The 16,929-nt window shown below is 60.9% G+C and overlaps 1 protein-coding gene across 1 annotated transcript in view; it reads left to right on the forward strand.

Moving 5' to 3' along the window:
• Positions 1 to 16,929, forward strand: part of SSPO (SCO-spondin) — a 55,987-nt gene that overhangs the window by 21,225 nt on the left and 17,833 nt on the right. Inside the window, 28 exon segments of the mRNA XM_071215526.1 lie at positions 659 to 731; positions 1,559 to 1,616; positions 3,342 to 3,525; positions 3,853 to 3,884; positions 3,887 to 3,988; positions 4,533 to 4,540; positions 5,063 to 5,095; positions 5,097 to 5,274; positions 5,365 to 5,529; positions 6,379 to 6,558; positions 6,688 to 6,810; positions 6,986 to 7,115; positions 7,197 to 7,322; positions 7,610 to 7,701; positions 8,492 to 8,665; positions 8,922 to 9,086; positions 9,735 to 9,987; positions 10,974 to 11,020; positions 11,203 to 11,373; positions 11,720 to 11,851; positions 12,102 to 12,247; positions 14,055 to 14,149; positions 14,345 to 14,397; positions 14,578 to 14,799; positions 14,918 to 15,088; positions 15,200 to 15,279; positions 16,390 to 16,559; positions 16,827 to 16,873. Of these exon segments, the coding sequence (XP_071071627.1) occupies positions 659 to 731; positions 1,559 to 1,616; positions 3,342 to 3,525; positions 3,853 to 3,884; positions 3,887 to 3,988; positions 4,533 to 4,540; positions 5,063 to 5,095; positions 5,097 to 5,274; positions 5,365 to 5,529; positions 6,379 to 6,558; positions 6,688 to 6,810; positions 6,986 to 7,115; positions 7,197 to 7,322; positions 7,610 to 7,701; positions 8,492 to 8,665; positions 8,922 to 9,086; positions 9,735 to 9,987; positions 10,974 to 11,020; positions 11,203 to 11,373; positions 11,720 to 11,851; positions 12,102 to 12,247; positions 14,055 to 14,149; positions 14,345 to 14,397; positions 14,578 to 14,799; positions 14,918 to 15,088; positions 15,200 to 15,279; positions 16,390 to 16,559; positions 16,827 to 16,873 (3,410 nt within the window).

Here is a 16,929-nt window from a genome sequence, read left to right on the forward strand (position 1 = left end):
AACATCCACCTACCACACGGGAGGGCCAGGGTTCAAACCCCGGGCCTTCTGACCCGTGTGGAGCTGGCCCATGCACAGTGCTGATGTGCGCAAGGAGTGCCCTGCCACGCTGGGGTGTCCCCGCGTAGGGGAGCCCCACGCGCAAGGAGTGCGCCCCTTTAGGAGAGCCGCCCTGTGTGAAAAAAGTGCAGCCTGCCCAGGAATGGTGCCGCATACACTGAGAGCTGATGCAGCAAGACGATGCAACAAAGAAACACAGATTCCCAGTGCCGCTGACAAGAATGCAAGCAGACACAGAAGAACACACAGTGAATGGACACAGAGAGCAGACAACAGGGGAAGGGGAGGAAGGGGAGAGAAATAAAAATTTTTAAATAGTCTAATATAAGAATTAGATATGCAATCAAACAAATAAACAAACAAACAAAAAAAGAAGCTGTGGAGGTGGGACCCACCAATCTGTGTTTTAACAAGTCCTCTGGGCGATTCGGAGGCAGGGGAGGTTTAGCCCATCGCCTCTGTCTAGCCTTAGGGCCAGTGCCCTCCCTGGATGCCCCAGCCCCAGCGCCTGCCCCCAGAACCAGCTCAGAAAACACTGACCCTCCTGCCCGGCGGGTGGGGGGACCCACTGCAGCCCCTTGGTTATTTTTCTCCCCAGGGCCCATTCTACAGCCAGGAGCCTGACTTTCGCCTCCACGCAGCACAGACAGCTGATCCCCCAGCCCCAGGAGGTGAGTGTGGGGTGAGCTGTGACGTGTGGGTGAGGGGGTCACCAGCCCCGCTGCAGCCCCTACAGTCTTTCCCTCTCCTTGCACGTCCGGCGAGCCCTTCATGCATTTGAGTTCATGGGGGCTGCTCTCTCAGTCCTTCAACCTGAAAACCTTGTCAGGCCACCGGTGCTAGGGTGGGCGTCAGGGGCCCGAGAAGTACAGGCAGAGCACCTGAATGGGGAGTGGGAGACAAGCGTGGCCTCAGCCCTTGGCAGACCCCGACACCTCAGGTGCTCCGAGCCGGGAAGAGCACTGTCACCTGGAGTCCCCAGATGGGCCCAGGCTGAGGGGGGACCAGGCATGACAGGTGCCTGTAAAGCGGAGAGGAGAAGAGGGAACAGGGCCCTTCCCACTGGGGACAGCCCGGTCAAGAGCCCAGAAGGGAGAATGAAACGGCTCAGGCACGCACGTGCGTGCGTGTGTGTGCCTGCATGCGTGCTTTGGGGAGAGGGCATGGGGAGTTTGGGAGGCAAGAGCTGAAGTGGGTCCACCCAGGTGGGCCATTAAAGACAGGGCCCTGAGCTTCCTGGGGCCAGTGGGAGGGAGCCCGGAGGTATCAGCCCACCTGACTTGCAGAGGAGTCAGGCTCCACTGCCCAGCTCTGTGCTGGCCATCAGGGCAGGGAAAGAATGGAATATGGGAAAAGGGGCACCAGTTACTGTGGACCCAGGGAAGGCCCAAGCTGCGTCCCTGATGGGAACGAGAGGCCGGGTGGTGAACAGGGGCAAGTGCAGGGAGCTGCCCTGAGGGCAGGGGAAGGTTGGTGGCTGAGCCCTCTCCCTGTGCAGGGTCTGGCAGAGATGGAGCACTGGCACCCCAGGCAAGAGTCACCCACAGCCCCCACAGGTATGTGCACAGACCCCAGGACTCCTCCTCAGAGGGCACAGTGGCATCTCGGAGTTTCAAGCCCCCTGACCCTAGCACCCCTCCAGCCAAGAGAAAAGCAGTGAGGCCCGGGAGGGGCACTGGCCACCTTGGACGGTTCTGGACTGCAGGCTGTGAGGGCCGTGAGGAGCCTGGGGGGTACTGAGCCTGCACCCTGCGGAGTGGCTGCCTCCTCCAGAGCCCTGGCCCAGCCCGGGTGGGCACCCTTCCCATGGGTGTGGACTGCCGGGCCAGTGCCCCTCTGCTCACACACAGCCGGGCACCTCCCTCTTAAGTGTTTGCTGGAGGCAATGCTGTCCCTAAATGGGCAGGCGGGTGAGTTGGGTCACTCAGGTCACAAGTTTCTAACCCAGACGAGGAAGCCACTCCCTGCCTGGTCGTGTGCTAGCCTTCCTGGGACCACCTGGTTGCACCTGGATCTTAGCTCCGAGGAGAGTGGAGTTCAGAGAGAGGAGGCCAAGGGCCAAGACGAGCAGGAGCCCTGGGGCAGGGGGCGGGCACAGTCAGGACAGCTGGGCCTGAGTCCTGACTTTGTTAAGATTTGTTTTTTATTTATTTCTTTCCCCTTCCCGCCCCCCCTCCCCCATCTGCTCTCTGTCCATTCGCTGTGTGTTCTTCTGTGTCTGCTTGCATTCTTGTCAGTAGCACCAAGAAGTCTCTTTTGTTGCGTCGTCTTGCTGTGTCAGCTCTCCGTGTGTGCAGCGCCACTCCTGGGCAGGCTGCACTTTTTTCGCATGGGGCGGCTCTCCTCACAGGGCACACTCCTTGTGCATGGGGCACCCCTACATGGGGGACGCCTCTGCGTGGCACAGCATTCCTTGAGTGCATCAGCACTGCGCATGGGCCAGCTCACCACACGGGTCAGGAGGCCCTGGGTTTGAGCACTGGACTTCCTATATGGTAGACTGACGCTCTGTCAATTGAGCCAAATCCACTTCCCCTGAGTCCGGACTCCTTCTTCCGCCTGAGATGTTGGAGCACCTCTACCACCTGCCTGTGCTTCCGTTTCCTCACCTGTGGTACTAGGAGTTCTTATAGACGAGCTCTATGGCCACTTCCTATGAGTGCTGAGGAAAGTTTTTCAGGAGTCTGGATTGGTTCTATGTCTTTTGTGAAAAGAGGCTAACTTGTCCTTAGGTCCTTGACAAATAGACCCACGCAATGAATTGTAATCTCGTTCTAGAAAAAAGATTGTCTTTGAAGCAAATCTCTTACCTGAAATGAGAATTTCAAAGCCCTTTTCACTGTAGCTGCTAGGAAACTCAAAACCAATTTCTCTGCACAGCAGTAACAATGGGCTCCTCCTGAGTCTTTGGTCGTGTTTGCTCCTTCTCCTGCTGTGTTTAAATAACCTCTATTCTCTTCCTTACTAAATACCTTCTGTTAATAGTACGTATGAACTTGAAAGCTGCCATATTATCTTCTGGAGAATAGATCAAATCTAAACTTTTCTTCTACTTTCAACTAAAACCCCCTTTGTATTCCATGGACTACTGAGCCCCATTTCCTTTTTGATCTGAAGCCCCGTCGGAAGGTGGGGTGCAGTCTTGGGTATCTGGCTTTACCCTGCACCATCCGGAAGCCTGGGGTATCATCTGTCATCTCCAGGGCCTTTATCAGCCTCCATCATGGAAGGCAGGAGAGGCCTCCCAGGTGGGCCTCACCCTCTGACTCCTCTTCCCATAGGGAGGGGGCCAGTAAGTCCTGCCCCAGCCTCCAATCCTCGCCCAAGTTCTGGGGCGTCTGTGCCAATGGTGACCACCTCCCCCACCTCCCAGCCTGGGGCCAAGACCCTGCGACCAGGAATGGCAGCTGTGACCATGCTCCCCCTGCACTCCATGACTTGGGTGGCCCCTGAGGGTAAGATTTTGTGGCCTTGTATCTGCAAAGCCTGTTCAATCCTGATGACTACCCTGTGAGGGGATAGTACCCATTCTCTTTGCAGACGAGGGACAGAGGGCCTGGGAGTTTAGTTGCTTGGCTCAAGGTCAAATTATTGATAGGTCCAGGCCCAGGCCTCAAGTCTGCAATTGCAGTTCATTATTTCTCCTTTATCCCAAGAGAGGAAGGAAGTCAGAGGACATCAGATGTCAGGAGGAGGCGAGGTTGGGGATGGCCGGGAGGAGAGATTGAGGGAGAGAAGGAAGTGAGCAGGCCGCCTGCCTGGGTCAGCTGGCTGTGTGGTGCCCAAGGCCAGCGCGTCCCCGGGGCCCTTCCCACCGGCGCCGTGCAGCCAGGCCAGGCGCCCTGTGAGGTGCTGGGCTGCGGGGAGCAGGAGCAGCTGTGTGACCGGCAGGAGGGCTGTCCGGATGGCCCTGATGAGTGGCACTGTGGTGAGCAGGCGACCCTAGAAGGGGCCCCGCAGTATCCAGTGACTGCGGGGTCTTGCCTCCTATCAGTGGTGATGGCAAGAGGGCTTCGGGTTTGGGGACGTCTCTGCTCCCGTTTCTAGCTCTTACAGGAAGGGCCTACGTCTTGTCTGCCAGAGCTGTAGCAGGTACCTCAAACCGGTTGGCTGAAACAAGAGGAGTTTCTGCTCTCTCAGTTCTGGAGGCGACGAGTCCAGAATCGAGGTGTCAGCAGGCTTGTGCCTTCTCCCAAGCCTGTAGCTTGCCGGCAATCCCTGCGTCCCTGCGCCGGTCACATGGCCATCTGTTTTCTTTTCTGTGTCCAATTTCCTCTGCTTATCTGGTCTCCAGTCCTGCTAATTAAGGCCCAACCTGACTTGGCTTCGCCTTAAATAGGGTCTTTGAACATGCTGTTTAGAGATGAGTTCACACCCACAGGACCTATCTGTGGGGACATGACTCAATCCATAACAGCCTGGAGAGGCTTGGGGCAGCAGGGAGTAAAGAGAAACTGAGGCAGTAAAAACAGCCAGGAGTGTGTGTGTGAGGGGTGGTAGGGGATGGTAAAGGACAGTAGGGAATGGGAAAGGCCTTGGGTCCCAGCCTGTTTTATAAAACTTGGGAGACCCACCTACTCATCCATCCACCCATCCATCATCCATCATCCACCCATCCACCTGTCCTTCCATCCGTCCAAAGTAGAGCCCTGTGTTTAAAGGCCATGTCATGAAGTCTTCCAATCAGGAGAAGAGAAATCAAGAGGCAGCTAGTCAAAGGAGGGAGTCCCATTTGGGAAGAGGGTACCAGATGGGATGGACTGCTCTTCCGAACTGCTCTTCTAGAAGCTCTGGCTCAGACCTCTGACACGTAGGAAGGTTGTGTGGGAGACCGTGTAGGCCAAAAGAACCCACGATCTCACACGCATGTAAGTGGAGGGACGCCTGCCCTGGGCACAGCCGCTGGAGGCGTGCTGAGGGGACGCCAGGGCCTCCGGTCAGCAAGCGCAGCTCCACTCTTGGCCCGAGGTCAGAGGGGCTGGGTTTGTCATCCAGCCAGCAGTAACGTAAGTGGGTCCCTTCTCTCCCTTGCCTCCCGGGCAGCGAGCCCCGTGCGCTTCACGGTGCCCACGACGGCCCTGCCTGGGCGGCCAGCCTCACGCACCATCTGCTCCCCAAGACAGCTGAGCTGCGGCAGCGGGGAGTGCCTTCCCGCCGGGCGCCGCTGCGATGGGCGGCCCGACTGCCAGGATGGCTCCGACGAGCGCGGCTGTGGTAGGCGCCGGGACGGGGCACCCCGGGGCCCCTGCTTCCGCCTGGGTCTCCCTCTGAGCCCCGACCCCGTCCCCTCCCGTCCCCCTGCAGTGGACTGCGTGCTGGCTCCCTGGTCTGGCTGGAGCAGCTGCAGCCGCAGCTGTGGGCTGGGCCTCGCCTTCCAGCGCCAGGAGCTGCTGCGGCCTCCCCTGCCCGGGGGCAGCTGCCCGCCCGCCCATGTCCGCAGCCAGCCCTGCTTCGTGCGGGCCTGCCCAGGTAACCCGGCCCCCAGCCTCTTCTCAGGGAAGACTTTGCTCCCAGAGGAAACTGGGGCCTGAAGCCTCCTTGGGTGGAAAACCTGGGATAGTTCCCGTCCTCTATCTCCCTCTGCTCTTCTTTGGGGACCCCAAAGTGTAGACTCCCTTCCTGGGACCCTAAGAGGAAGGGCCTCATCTGATGTCACAGCCTCCTGCCAGCAAAGGGCTTATCAGGAAACCGGCATTGCTGGCCCTGCCCCTCTTTTCCTGCCGGGGGGGCCCGGACGCATCCATAACTGGTTTGAATCTCAGGTTCCCTGTGTGTAAAGAAGGAATAATGGTAATTCCCACCTCGGAGGACACTCATGAGTGTTAAATGAGATGATGTGATTGAAACTACATCAAATGTTTACTGGCGGAGCGGCTTGTCTCTGGGCTCCACACTGAAGGCCTCGTATCCCTTTTGTTCTGTGAATCCGGGGGAGTAGTCCCCCATTCCTGCCTCTGTGCGTCTCACAGGGGTTTCCTACACAGGCCACTCAGTCCCCACGTCTGGCCCCCTTTACCCCTAATTCTAGTCGTTGTCACCAGTAGCAAGGTCCACCAGGGGGCGCACTGATCCAGGAGTCCCACGGCCCCCAGTCCTTTCTCTTGGACCAAAACCTTTTATCCTGGGATGTACCAAGGGGTCTTTCTCCAAGTTCTCACCACCTCTGGGGGGTTCCTGGGGGAGAAGAGGAAGCAGCAGCGTTTCCTGAAGCGCTTGCTCAGGCTGAGGGCTGCAGGCTCCGCCCACCCCGCCTTACTTTAGGACAGGTGCGTCTCCTGGGTCTCCAGCTAGCCCATCGCCGTTTCCCTTTCCCCACAGTGGCTGGGGCGTGGGCTGTGTGGGAGGCCTGGGCGCCCTGCACGGTCTCCTGTGGGGGCGGCCACCGGAGTCGCCGGCGGAGCTGTGTGGACCCCCCACCCAAGAACGGTGGGACCCCCTGTCCTGGCACCTCCCAAGAGAGGGAGCCCTGCGGCTTGCAGCCCTGTGGAGGAGGCACAGGTACAGGGCCTGGGGAGATGGGTTGGGGGCAGCACGGAACCCAAGATGAAGCCCTCTGGCGGCGAGGTGCTGGAGGCGGGTCTCCAGGCCTCCTGCTGCCCACCCCAGCTGGTACCCACCTCCCCCCAGACTGCGGGCCGGGCCGAGTGCATGTGAGTGCCGAGCTGTGCCAGCAGGGATTGGTGCCCCCATGCCCACCCTCCTGCCTGGATCCTGAGGCCAATGGAAGCTGCAGTGGGCACTGTCTGGAGGGTGAGGCAGACCTAGCAAGCCAGGGTGCCAGGGACAGGGACCTCGAGGGGGGCCTGGGATGACAGATGAGCACCCCCACCCCCCCAGGTCCCCAGCCCTGTCTCCAGCCTCCCCTTCCAACTGTCCCCCTTCTTCACTTGGGGTTCAGTGCCATCCTCCCCACCCCCACCCCCAGGATGCCGCTGTCCCCCTGGCCTCCTCCTCCATGACGCTGGCTGCCTGCCCCTCTCCCAGTGCCCCTGCCTCGTGGGCGAAGAGCTAAAGCGCCCCGGCGTGTCCTTCCTCCTGGACAACTGCAGCCGATGGTGAGGGTGTGTGTGCTCTGGAGTAAGGGGGGGCCGTGACCTGGAGCCTCCCCCAGCACTGACTCTCTCCCTCCCCTGCAGCATCTGTGAGGAGGGGACTCTGCATTGTGAATTAGGGGGATGCGCTGTGCCCTGTGGCTGGTCGGCCTGGACCTCCTGGGGTCCCTGCGACCGTTCCTGTGGCTCTGGAGTGAGGGCCAGGTTCAGGTGCAAGAGGGAGCCAGGGAGGGAGGGCGAAAACAAGACGGGAGACGGAAGGGGAGTGTGGCAGAGGGAGAAGGATGAGAAATTGGGAGGAAGCAGCTGGGGCCCGGGGGAGCTCTGGGTGGGGCTTAGTGGGAGCAGAAGCCCCTGGGGCAGGGGGGCCAGATGGTGGAGGGAGGCGCTGGGGCCTGAGGTGCATGGGGTGGTGCTCGGAGGATGAAGGACGGCGAAGGCAGGTGCCAGGGCCGGGAGAGAGGAGAGCAGGTGTCCAAGGCTGCCTGTCTCCCCAGGTCCCCCTCCAACCCTCCGGCCACATCTGGGGGTGCGCCGTGTGAAGGAGACAGACAGGAGGTGCAGGCCTGCCACACGGAGTGTGGGACAGGTAAGGTCACCGGCCTGTCCACTCTTCCCCTGTGCCTTCCACCCTCCCCTCAAACCTGTGCTCGAGGAAGAAGAAGCGGAGCCCAGCTGCTCCCTCCGGACCAGTGGCCTTGAACTAGCCTTTATAGACCGGGCCTCGGCGGGGGAGAAGGCAGAGGCCGTGCCAAGGCACCTCCTCCTCCCACACCACAGAGCCCAGGAGCATGAGCAGGCTGGCGGGGGTACCGCAGGGGGGCGCTGGAGTCGGCGGGGGGCAGTCGGCAGCACAGAGGCCAGTCTCTGCAGAGCAGGCCGGCCCTGTGGGCGCAGGTGGACGGGGTGGAGGAGGGGGCAGGCACGGGCGTGGGCGCGGGGGCCGGGGGTGGGGCCAGGCAGTGGGCAGGGAAGGAGGGCTGTTGGAGGGTGGCTGGACCGACTCAGGTTTCCAGTGCCGGAGCCTGAAGGAGGCCTTTTAGAAGGGCCTGGAGGAGCCCCTCTGGGGGAAGCATGAGGATGGGGTGGAGAACACGTCGAGGACCCACGGATGGCAGTGTGGGAGTGGAGCCGGGGACCAGGTCCGTGGGTGGCTCTGCTCTGAGCAGTGAGATGCGGCTCCCGAAGAGCGCGGGGAGGCGTCTCAGCGTGTGAGGGAGGAGCGGAGGCCGCACCCTGTCCTCACTCGCCCTTCCCTGGCCCCCTGGCGTCCCACCCGACCCCACGTCTCTTGATGTTCTCCTGAGTCTGGGTCCCCAGCCCCCAGCCCAGCTCTGCCAGGGCCCTGGGCAACAGGCCTGTCCCCTTCCTCCGTCCAGATGTGCTGGGCTGGGCACCCTGGACGCCCTGGACCCCCTGCTCCCAGAGCTGCCTTGCTCTCGGCGGTGGCCCTGGCTGGCGCAGTCGTTCCCGGCTCTGCCCCGGCCCCGGGGACACATCCTGCCCGGGAGAGGCCACCCAGAAGGAGCCCTGCAGCCCCCCTGTGTGCCCAGGTTTGCTCCTGTCTGTCCCCAGGGTGGCACTGGGCGGGGCCATGGACACTTCTCACACCGGGGAGGTGTGGGCAACTGCAGTCCTAGGCATGGGGGGCAAAGGGTCGGCCACTGTCCTTGGGCTCCCATCCTCCCAGGAAGCCCAGCACAGGATGATGGGGGGGCCTGGCCTGGAGGAGAGTCGGGGACAGTCCTAGAGATCTGGGGGAGTGCTGACAGCCGACCCCCACATCCCATCCTCTGTGCTCCCTGACAGTGCCAAGTGCCTGGGGCCTGTGGGCACCCTGGTCTGCTTGCTCAGCCCCCTGCGATGGAGGCATCCAGACACGTGGGCGCAACTGCTCTGCCTCAACCCCTGGGGACCCCGAGTGCCAGGGGCCCCACAGCCAGACGAGGGACTGCGGCACGCAGCCCTGCACAGGTGCTAACCCCCCTCCCCTTTCTCCAGGCCTTGTTCAGGCCAGCCTGCTGTGGATTTTGACACCCCCACCCAATTGGGACCCCTCGCCTCTGCCCCACCCTCACCTTCACCCATCACTGGCATCTGGCTTCAAGGCAGGAGATTGGGTGCCCTCCTCCGGTGCCTCTTGAGCTCTGCCCTCTCCCCCCACTGGGCTGTAGCCCAGCTCTGCTCCCTGCTCCTCCCTGGGAGCAGATCTCCTTCCCAGGCCCAGGGCAGAGGGCAGGCTCTTCTGAGGGGGTCACACTTGCCCTTGGGCAGAACCCACTTGGGGCAAAATGGCAGAGAAGCAGAACCAGCACGTGGAAGCCCCTGGCCCCCATCCTCACTCACCCTCCTGCAAGCGTTCCTGCTGGCCAGGGACTCCTGCCCTCCTCTTCTGCCCTCAGGAACATTTGTAGGAGAATCAGGCTGTCAGTGCAGACTCCAGAGCATGCTGCAAGGGGCGGGGGGGGGGTGGGGTGGCGAGAGGGGTTTCCTAAGTCTCCTCAGTACAGCCAAACGGGCTGCAGGGCACCTGCAGGTTCTCCTCTGCCCTCCCCCCCATACACACCGTCTCCCTCTCCTGCCTTCTGCCCGTGCTGAGCCCCGCTCTTTCTCCTTGTCCAGCCCAGTGCCCAGGAGCCATGGTGTTCCGCTCGGCTGAGCAGTGCCTCCAGGACGGGGGTCCATGCTCTCAGCTGTGCCTGGCACGGGACGCTGGGGTGCAGTGCATGGGTGTGTGTGCTCCTGGCTGTGCCTGCCCCCCTGGCCTCTTCCTGCACAACACCAGCTGCCTGCCCCTCAGCCAGTGCCCCTGCCAGCTGCGGGGGCAGCTCTACTCACCAGGAACAGTGGTTCCACTGGACTCCTGCAACAACTGGTAGGCGTGGGGACTGAGGGTGGGTCCTAGGGGAGGGGCTTGGTGGCTGGAGGGGTGGGCAAGCATGGTGTCCTTCGCTAGACTACACACACACACACACACACACACATGCGCGCGCGTGCGCACACACACACACACACACCCTGGCCTGGGAGGGCTCACCATGCCTCCACTCCCTAAACATGTCAAAGCCACGAAGGACTGTCTTCTCTGGAAGGGTGGGCAGCACATACGGGAATTATTATCCCCATTTGACTTAGGGAAAGCGTGAGTCTAGATAGGCAAAGTGTTTTACGATGGAACTAGAGACTGGAAAGGAGCTTCTAATCTCTCTTCCCATTTTTCTTTCTTTCTTTTTCCAAAATATATTTCCCTGCCTGAGATCTGCTTGAATTCTGCTCAGAAACCTTCAAGCGCCCATTTCTCAAAACTGAAACCGGGCGTAGCCGGCAGAGGGCGCGCTAACCCCTTCAGGCTCCTTTTATCCTCTTTCTTTTCTCTTCCTGGCTTCCCTCTCCAGCCTCGTCTTTGTTCATTCTCCCTCTTTCCCTTCTCTTTTGGCTTTTCTCTCTTCGATTCTTTTTCTGGAGCCTCCGTGAATTTGACAAATAATCTTTAAAGCACTTATTGGATTAAAGTACCCAGTTGCCCTCCCCTATTAAATTGACACTACTCTGTCCTGAAGAGTCACCTCCAAACAATGTTGTATAAACACTAGTGGAATAAAAACTGTAAAAGGGATTCCTTGGTAAAACTGGGGTAAAGGGACAGCAGAGTGTTGGGGCATCATGGGAGCCCACTGATGCGGGGACAAAGGGGCCTGGGTGAGAGGCCCCGGCCACATCTGAGCCTCGGGTGGGGCGGGGCACTTGCCGACCCCCTTGGCCCACTTCGCACTGAGGGGCAGGTGCAGAGTGCTCCAGGGGCGAGGTGGCTTGTGGCCGCCGTGCTCTACGCCAGCCTCACTGGGCCCCCTCTCTCTGCAGCACCTGCGTGTCGGGTGAGATGGAGTGCACCTCCCAGCCCTGCCCAGGTACCCCTGTGCTCGGGGCCTTCAGGAATTGGGGGCAGTGGTGGGGCCCCAGGGGCCATAGGGGATGCTGGTACCTTCCGAGCTGAAGTCCAGGATGTGTTGGTGGTGGTGTCCCCTGGGGAATGAGTGGGCCCGGAGCAGGATTTACAATACTTGCTCTCCCCGCTCCCCGGCCCTGGCAGTGGCCTGTGGCTGGAGTCCCTGGACCCCATGGAGTCCCTGCAGCCGCAGCTGCAACGTGGGCATTCGGCGGCGCTTCCGGGCAGGCACTGCGCCCCCAGCTGCCTTTGGCGGGGCTGAATGCCAGGGCCCCAACATGGAGGCTGACTTCTGCAGCCTGCGGCCATGTCAAGGTGAGAGCGGAAGCTGAGGTCCTGAGACCTCCTGTAAAAACCTTCCCCAGAGAAGAGAATACTCCCATCACCCCCCCCCTCGAGAGATGCAGGGGACTTCCCTAAGAGGTCTACTAAGAAATGGTCGCAAGGGGGCCATTGTCCCCGAAGAGAGTTCATTGTCCCCAAAGAGGTTTTCCCTAGAGTAGCCCCACCCCACAATCCTCCGTGTCCCGCCCTGTGACCTCCTGAGAAGGAGTGAGGTATCCTGGGGGCAAGGAGAGGGATGTGTCAGGGGTAGAGGTGACCCGGATGTTTGGGTGGGAGGAGAGGCGGGGCCCTGCTGTGACCTGGGTGCCATCCCCAGGTCCTGGTGGGGAGTGGGGCCCCTGGTCCCCCTGCTCCGTGCCCTGCGGTGGTGGCTACCGGAATCGCACCCGAGGTGGGGGCCTGCACAGCCAGACTGATTTCTCCACCTGTGGCCTGCAGCCCTGTGCAGGTGAGGGCAGCCCTGGGAGCCCACTTTCCACAGCGCCCCAGCCCTCCTTCTCATCCCCACCCCGCCTGGGACCCACAGCCCCCTCCCCTGGCCTCACGTGTCACACCCACCCCCCAGCACCCCTCTCCCTGGGCTCTTGTGCAGCCACCGTGACACCCGCCGCCACACCAGAGCTGAGGCATCTCCCAGGTTGGGAGGCCAGGGAAGCGTTGGCTGCCCTTGGCTGGCCTGTTAATTTCTGTGTCCCCAGGGCCAGCGCCTGGTGTGTGTCCCAGGGGCAAGCAGTGGCTGGATTGTGCGCAGGGCCCAGCCTCCTGCACAGAGCTCAGTGCCCCAGGAGGGACTAACCAGACCTGCCACCCCGGCTGCTACTGCCCGTCTGGGACACTCTTGCTGGTGAGTGTCCTCCCTGCTGGGAGCCCTGGAGTGGCAGGAAAAGGACGGGTAGGGCCTGTGCCAAGGCAGAGCCAAGGCTATGGGGCTGGAGACTGGAGGCCCTGCAGAGTTGAGCAGAGAGCACTGAACTCTGAGTACTTCTCTGAGCTATGCAGGAACGACCTGGGCAACTTTGGGGTAGTTTCATCTCTTCTTGGGCCTCCATGTTCTCATTGGTGAACTGGGCAAAGGGTCTAAAAGTTCTGTATGATCCATGCGTGCTCAAGCTGTCTGTCTTCTTATGTAATCACCAGTTTTTATTGAACATCTACTATCTGCTCAGTCCTGGGCTGGGCTACACTGAGGGGTTAAACAGGCTCTGTCCACCAGAAGCTTCCCGTCTGGGAAAACCAGACCAAGAACCCCTAGAATGAAGCTAGACCCATCGATACACAGAGTCAGCTTTGTGCGTTGTAGTGCATCTCATTCTGCCACGCAGCCTTCTCTAGCGTGTGCTCATTGCCTTCTTTCCCCTCTCTCATGAGTGGGGGTCAGCCCTGGGGGCTTCCCACAGGAGGTGGTTCTTGATGCAAATGCCAGAGATTGGAGGGTTTGGAGAGTGGAGGGCGGTGGGAACGAAGGTTGGAAGATGCCAGCAGGCATGGTGGAGTGTGAACACGGTTTGCAGAATGGCGGGGAGGAGCTCCTGTCCAGCCTGGACTTGATGTTGTGGTTAAGAGAACAGGTTCTAGGGAATCAGACTTGGCCCAGTGGTTAGGGCGTCCGCCTACCACATGGGAGGTCCACGGTTCAAACCCCAGGCCTCCTTGACCCGTGTGGAGCTGGCCCATGCGCAGTGCTGATGCGCGCAAGGAGTGCCCTGCCACGCAGGGGTGTCCCCTGCGTAGGGGAGCCCCACGAGCAAGGAGTGCGCCCCGTAAGGAGAGCCGCCCAGCGCGAAAGAAAGTGCAGCCTGCCCAGGAATGGCGCCACACACACACAGAGCTGACACAACAAGATGATACAACAAAGGGAAACGCAGATTCCCGGTGCTGCTGATAAGGATAGAAGCGGTCACAGAAGAACACACAGTGGGTGGACATAGAAAGCAGACAACTGGGGGGGAGGTGAGAAATAAAAAATAAATCTTAAAAAAAAAAAGAGAGAGAACAGGTTCCCGTTGAGTCCACGTTCAAGTCAGACTCTTCCACAATTAGCTCTGTGACCTTGGGCAAAGTATTCTCGTGCCTCAGTTTCTTCATTTGTAAAACTTGAGTCAATAAGATGATGTATGAAAAGTGCTTACCCAGTGCCTGGCACTTACATTTCAAGACACTGGCTTTTTTTCATCGAGGTAAAATTCTCATCACATAAAATGAACCCTTTCATACTGACTTTTAATCATGCTAGTGGGTGGTGGTTTCTTTTACATTTGAGATACTAGTGACTTCTGTTCAGACTCTCCCTGTGCACATAGTTGTTTTTCTGTTTTTTATTTTCTTGATGAAAGTGTGATTTTTTTTTACACTGTTGCAGTATAAATTGCACATTTTGCAATTTCCATAGCTGATTTCATAGGCATTTGACAGTTTAGTCATGTTTCCTGCAAAGGAAAATCATCTTTTACAATCAGAATTGAGGGGTCCACATCCTCCCCCAAGACCCCTGTAGCTGAGGGGAGTGGGAAGAGTGGGGGGGTCTGGGGAAGAAGCAAGGATGGCGTTTGGAAGGGGGTTGCAGAGGAAGTGGGGTGCTGAGCTCTGAATGGGGAGGGAAACGGCCAGGCCACTGGGAAGCCGGAAGATGACACCGGGGATTTTGCTTCCAGAACAACGTGTGCGTGCCCACCCAGGACTGCCCCTGTGCCCACGGGGGGCGCCTCTATCCCCCAGGCGGTGCTGTGCTCCGTCGGTGTGAGAACTGGTGAGACCTCGCCCCTGCTCTGAGCCCCTGACCAGCAGGGGATGCTGGCCTCCAGGCTGCCACAGACCCCCCTGCCCGGCAGGCCGGGCTGCCAGCGCTCTGGCGTTGAACCTGCCTTCACCCCTCCATGCACCCCATCCCACCTTCCTCTCTCCTCTCTCACCCCACTCCACTCTCTGCTTTCTGCTCTTGCAGCTCCTGTATCTCTGGGCTCATCACCAACTGTACCTCCTGGCCTTGTGAGGAGGGTGTGACGAGGGGACCCCACTTTTGACCTTCACACCCACCCGTGGGGCAGGGCTGGCAGCTGGGGAAGGAGAGCCTTAGGGAGGGGTGGAGGACGGGGGCAGGGAAAGGCCGGCCCCCCTTGTCCATCCCGCTCCCCTGCAGCTTCTCTCCCGCCCCCTCTCTCCTGTGCATCACCCCAGGCCAGCCCGTGTGGTCACCCTGGACCCCATGGAGTGAGTGCTCGGCCTCCTGTGGCCCTGCCCACCGGCACCGGCACCGCTTCTGCCCCAGCCCCCCCAGCATGGCCCCACCCAGTGAGGCGCCCTCCAGCCCGGCACCCCTCCCGCCGCCAACCACGCCCGCGCCCCTCTGCCCGGGCCCCGAGGCCGAGGAAGAGCCCTGTCTGCTGCCGGACTGTGATCGTGAGTACCCGCCGCCCCCCTGGCTGCGTCCTGCGTGGCGCCCAGGACACTGCCCTCTGGATGCCTGCTGCCATGCCCCAGCCGAGCCTCTCTAACTCCTTCCTGTGCCGTCCCCCAGGAGCAGGGGGCTGGGGTCCTTGGGGCCCCTGGGCGAGCTGCAGCCGGACCTGTGGGGGAGGCCTGAGGAGCCGGACCCGAGCCTGTGACCGGCCAGTACCCCAGGGCCTGGGAGATTACTGCGAGGGGCCTCAGGCCCAGGGGGAAGCCTGCCAGGCCGTGCCGTGCCCAGGTACCTGCCAGGGACGGGGCAGGGGGCAGGCAGCTGGAGGGAGGTGTAAGGGGAGGCAGGCCAGGCTGGGTGACCCCACACAGCTCTCAAGCTGCCCTGTCCCTCCCCCAGTGACCAACTGCACGACCATTGAAGGTGCCGAGTTCAGCCCCTGCGGCCCACCGTGTCCTCGCTCCTGTGACGACCTTGTGGTGAGTCTGGGCCTGCTGGCACGCCCACCGGGCCCCTGAGCCCAGAGGGTCTCTTTGCAGGGATCACTGAGCACCCCCCCCCCCCGCCCCCGGGCAGGCTGAGACTCTGGGCCCACGGTCTCTTCTTGGCTGGCGCTGTGCAGCCCCACGCTGGCAGGGAGGGGGTTTCAGGTTTCCATGAGTGCACATCAGGCGTGCCCACTCTTTTTCCAGAAAGATGGTCTGGCATGGCAGGAGTCGGCCTAGCCCAGCCGCTCTTGTCTTCATTTCAGCGAACGCTGTTCAAATTAAACTGTATTACAAAAACAGCACAAATACACAGGAAGGAGAAGAATCACCTTACACACCATCAACATTTTGGTACAGGAGCTCTCTGTGTGTGTAATTATTTTCAACACATTTCCTGAGCACCTTCAGGCACTGTGGACACTGAAGAGAGCAAAGCCAGACAGCATATATGTCCCCAGGCAGCATACATTCTGGTGAAGAAGACACACAGGAATCAAAGACTCTGCACCACAATGAGAGCTGTGAACCATAAGATGGGGCTTTGCAGGGGCGGCTTGTCTATGGGAGGTCAGGAAGGCTCCCGTCAGGGTGAGGAGGGAGAAGACAGGGCCTTAGCCGAGAGTCACTTCAGGCACCGCACGCTTCACAGCCTCCCCCAGAGCTGCCGGCTCCTTCTCCAAACCGCCCCTCGCAGCCAGCTTTCTGGGCTCCCGGGTCATGAGCCCAGCGTCATCTCTCAGCCCCCGGGAGCTGTGGACTTAGATCCGGAGGACACCCAGCCCCAGATTCCTTCCCTGCTGGGGAGGCTGCGGGGACTCTCCGCACAGGCTGCCCCTCGCCTTCCTGGCTCCTTCCCCAGGAAGCCGAGTCAGAAACCCTGGCCTGGCTTTCCAGGGCGTAAACTGTGCTTCCAATACACTCGCCTTCCCTTACCTCCCCACCCCACCCCACCCCACCCCCCTCCTAACCTCCCCTTCCACTTTGCTGTTCCTCCCAGCGGTCCTGGGAGGCTCCCTGACCCCCGAGGGCACCCCCTCTCCCCGCTCTGGCCAAGTGGCCGTGTTTAAGGCTGACCAGTGCTCACCCCCTCTGTCCCCCCAGCACTGTGCGTGGCGCTGCCAGCCCGGCTGTTACTGCCCCCCAGGCCGGGTGCTGAGTGCCGACGGGGCCACCTGTGTGCAGCCGGGCCACTGCGGCTGCCTGGACCTGCTGACAGGGGAACGGCACCCTCCAGGCGCCCAGGCACTAGGGCCCGACGGCTGCAGCCAGTGGTGAGGGCAGGGGCACACAGGCCCTGGATGGCAGGGGCACGGGAGTGAACCGTGAACCGCCTCGTGGCTCTGTGGCCTCTGGTTCTGTGAGGCTGGAGGGACAGGGAGGCGCTGGAGACTAGGGAGAGGGTCACAGGCCCTAGGCCCCAGCGGGGAGGGGGGGATGGAGGGGTGTGCAGGGAGGGAAGAAGGGAGAGCAGGAGGGGAGCGTGTGAAGGGGCAGCGCTAAGCTGACTCTTCCCTCCTGCACTCCCACCCACCACTCAGCACCTGCCTGGAGGGGAAGCTGAATTGCACCAACCTGCCTTGCCCAGGTACGTCCCCTGGCAAGGAGAAGGGGCCCCGGAGCCCAGAGAGGGGGCCCTGGGGC

Source organism: Dasypus novemcinctus, chromosome 5 (assembly GCF_030445035.2).
Source record: "Dasypus novemcinctus isolate mDasNov1 chromosome 5, mDasNov1.1.hap2, whole genome shotgun sequence".
Lineage (NCBI taxonomy): Eukaryota > Metazoa > Chordata > Mammalia > Cingulata > Dasypodidae > Dasypus > Dasypus novemcinctus.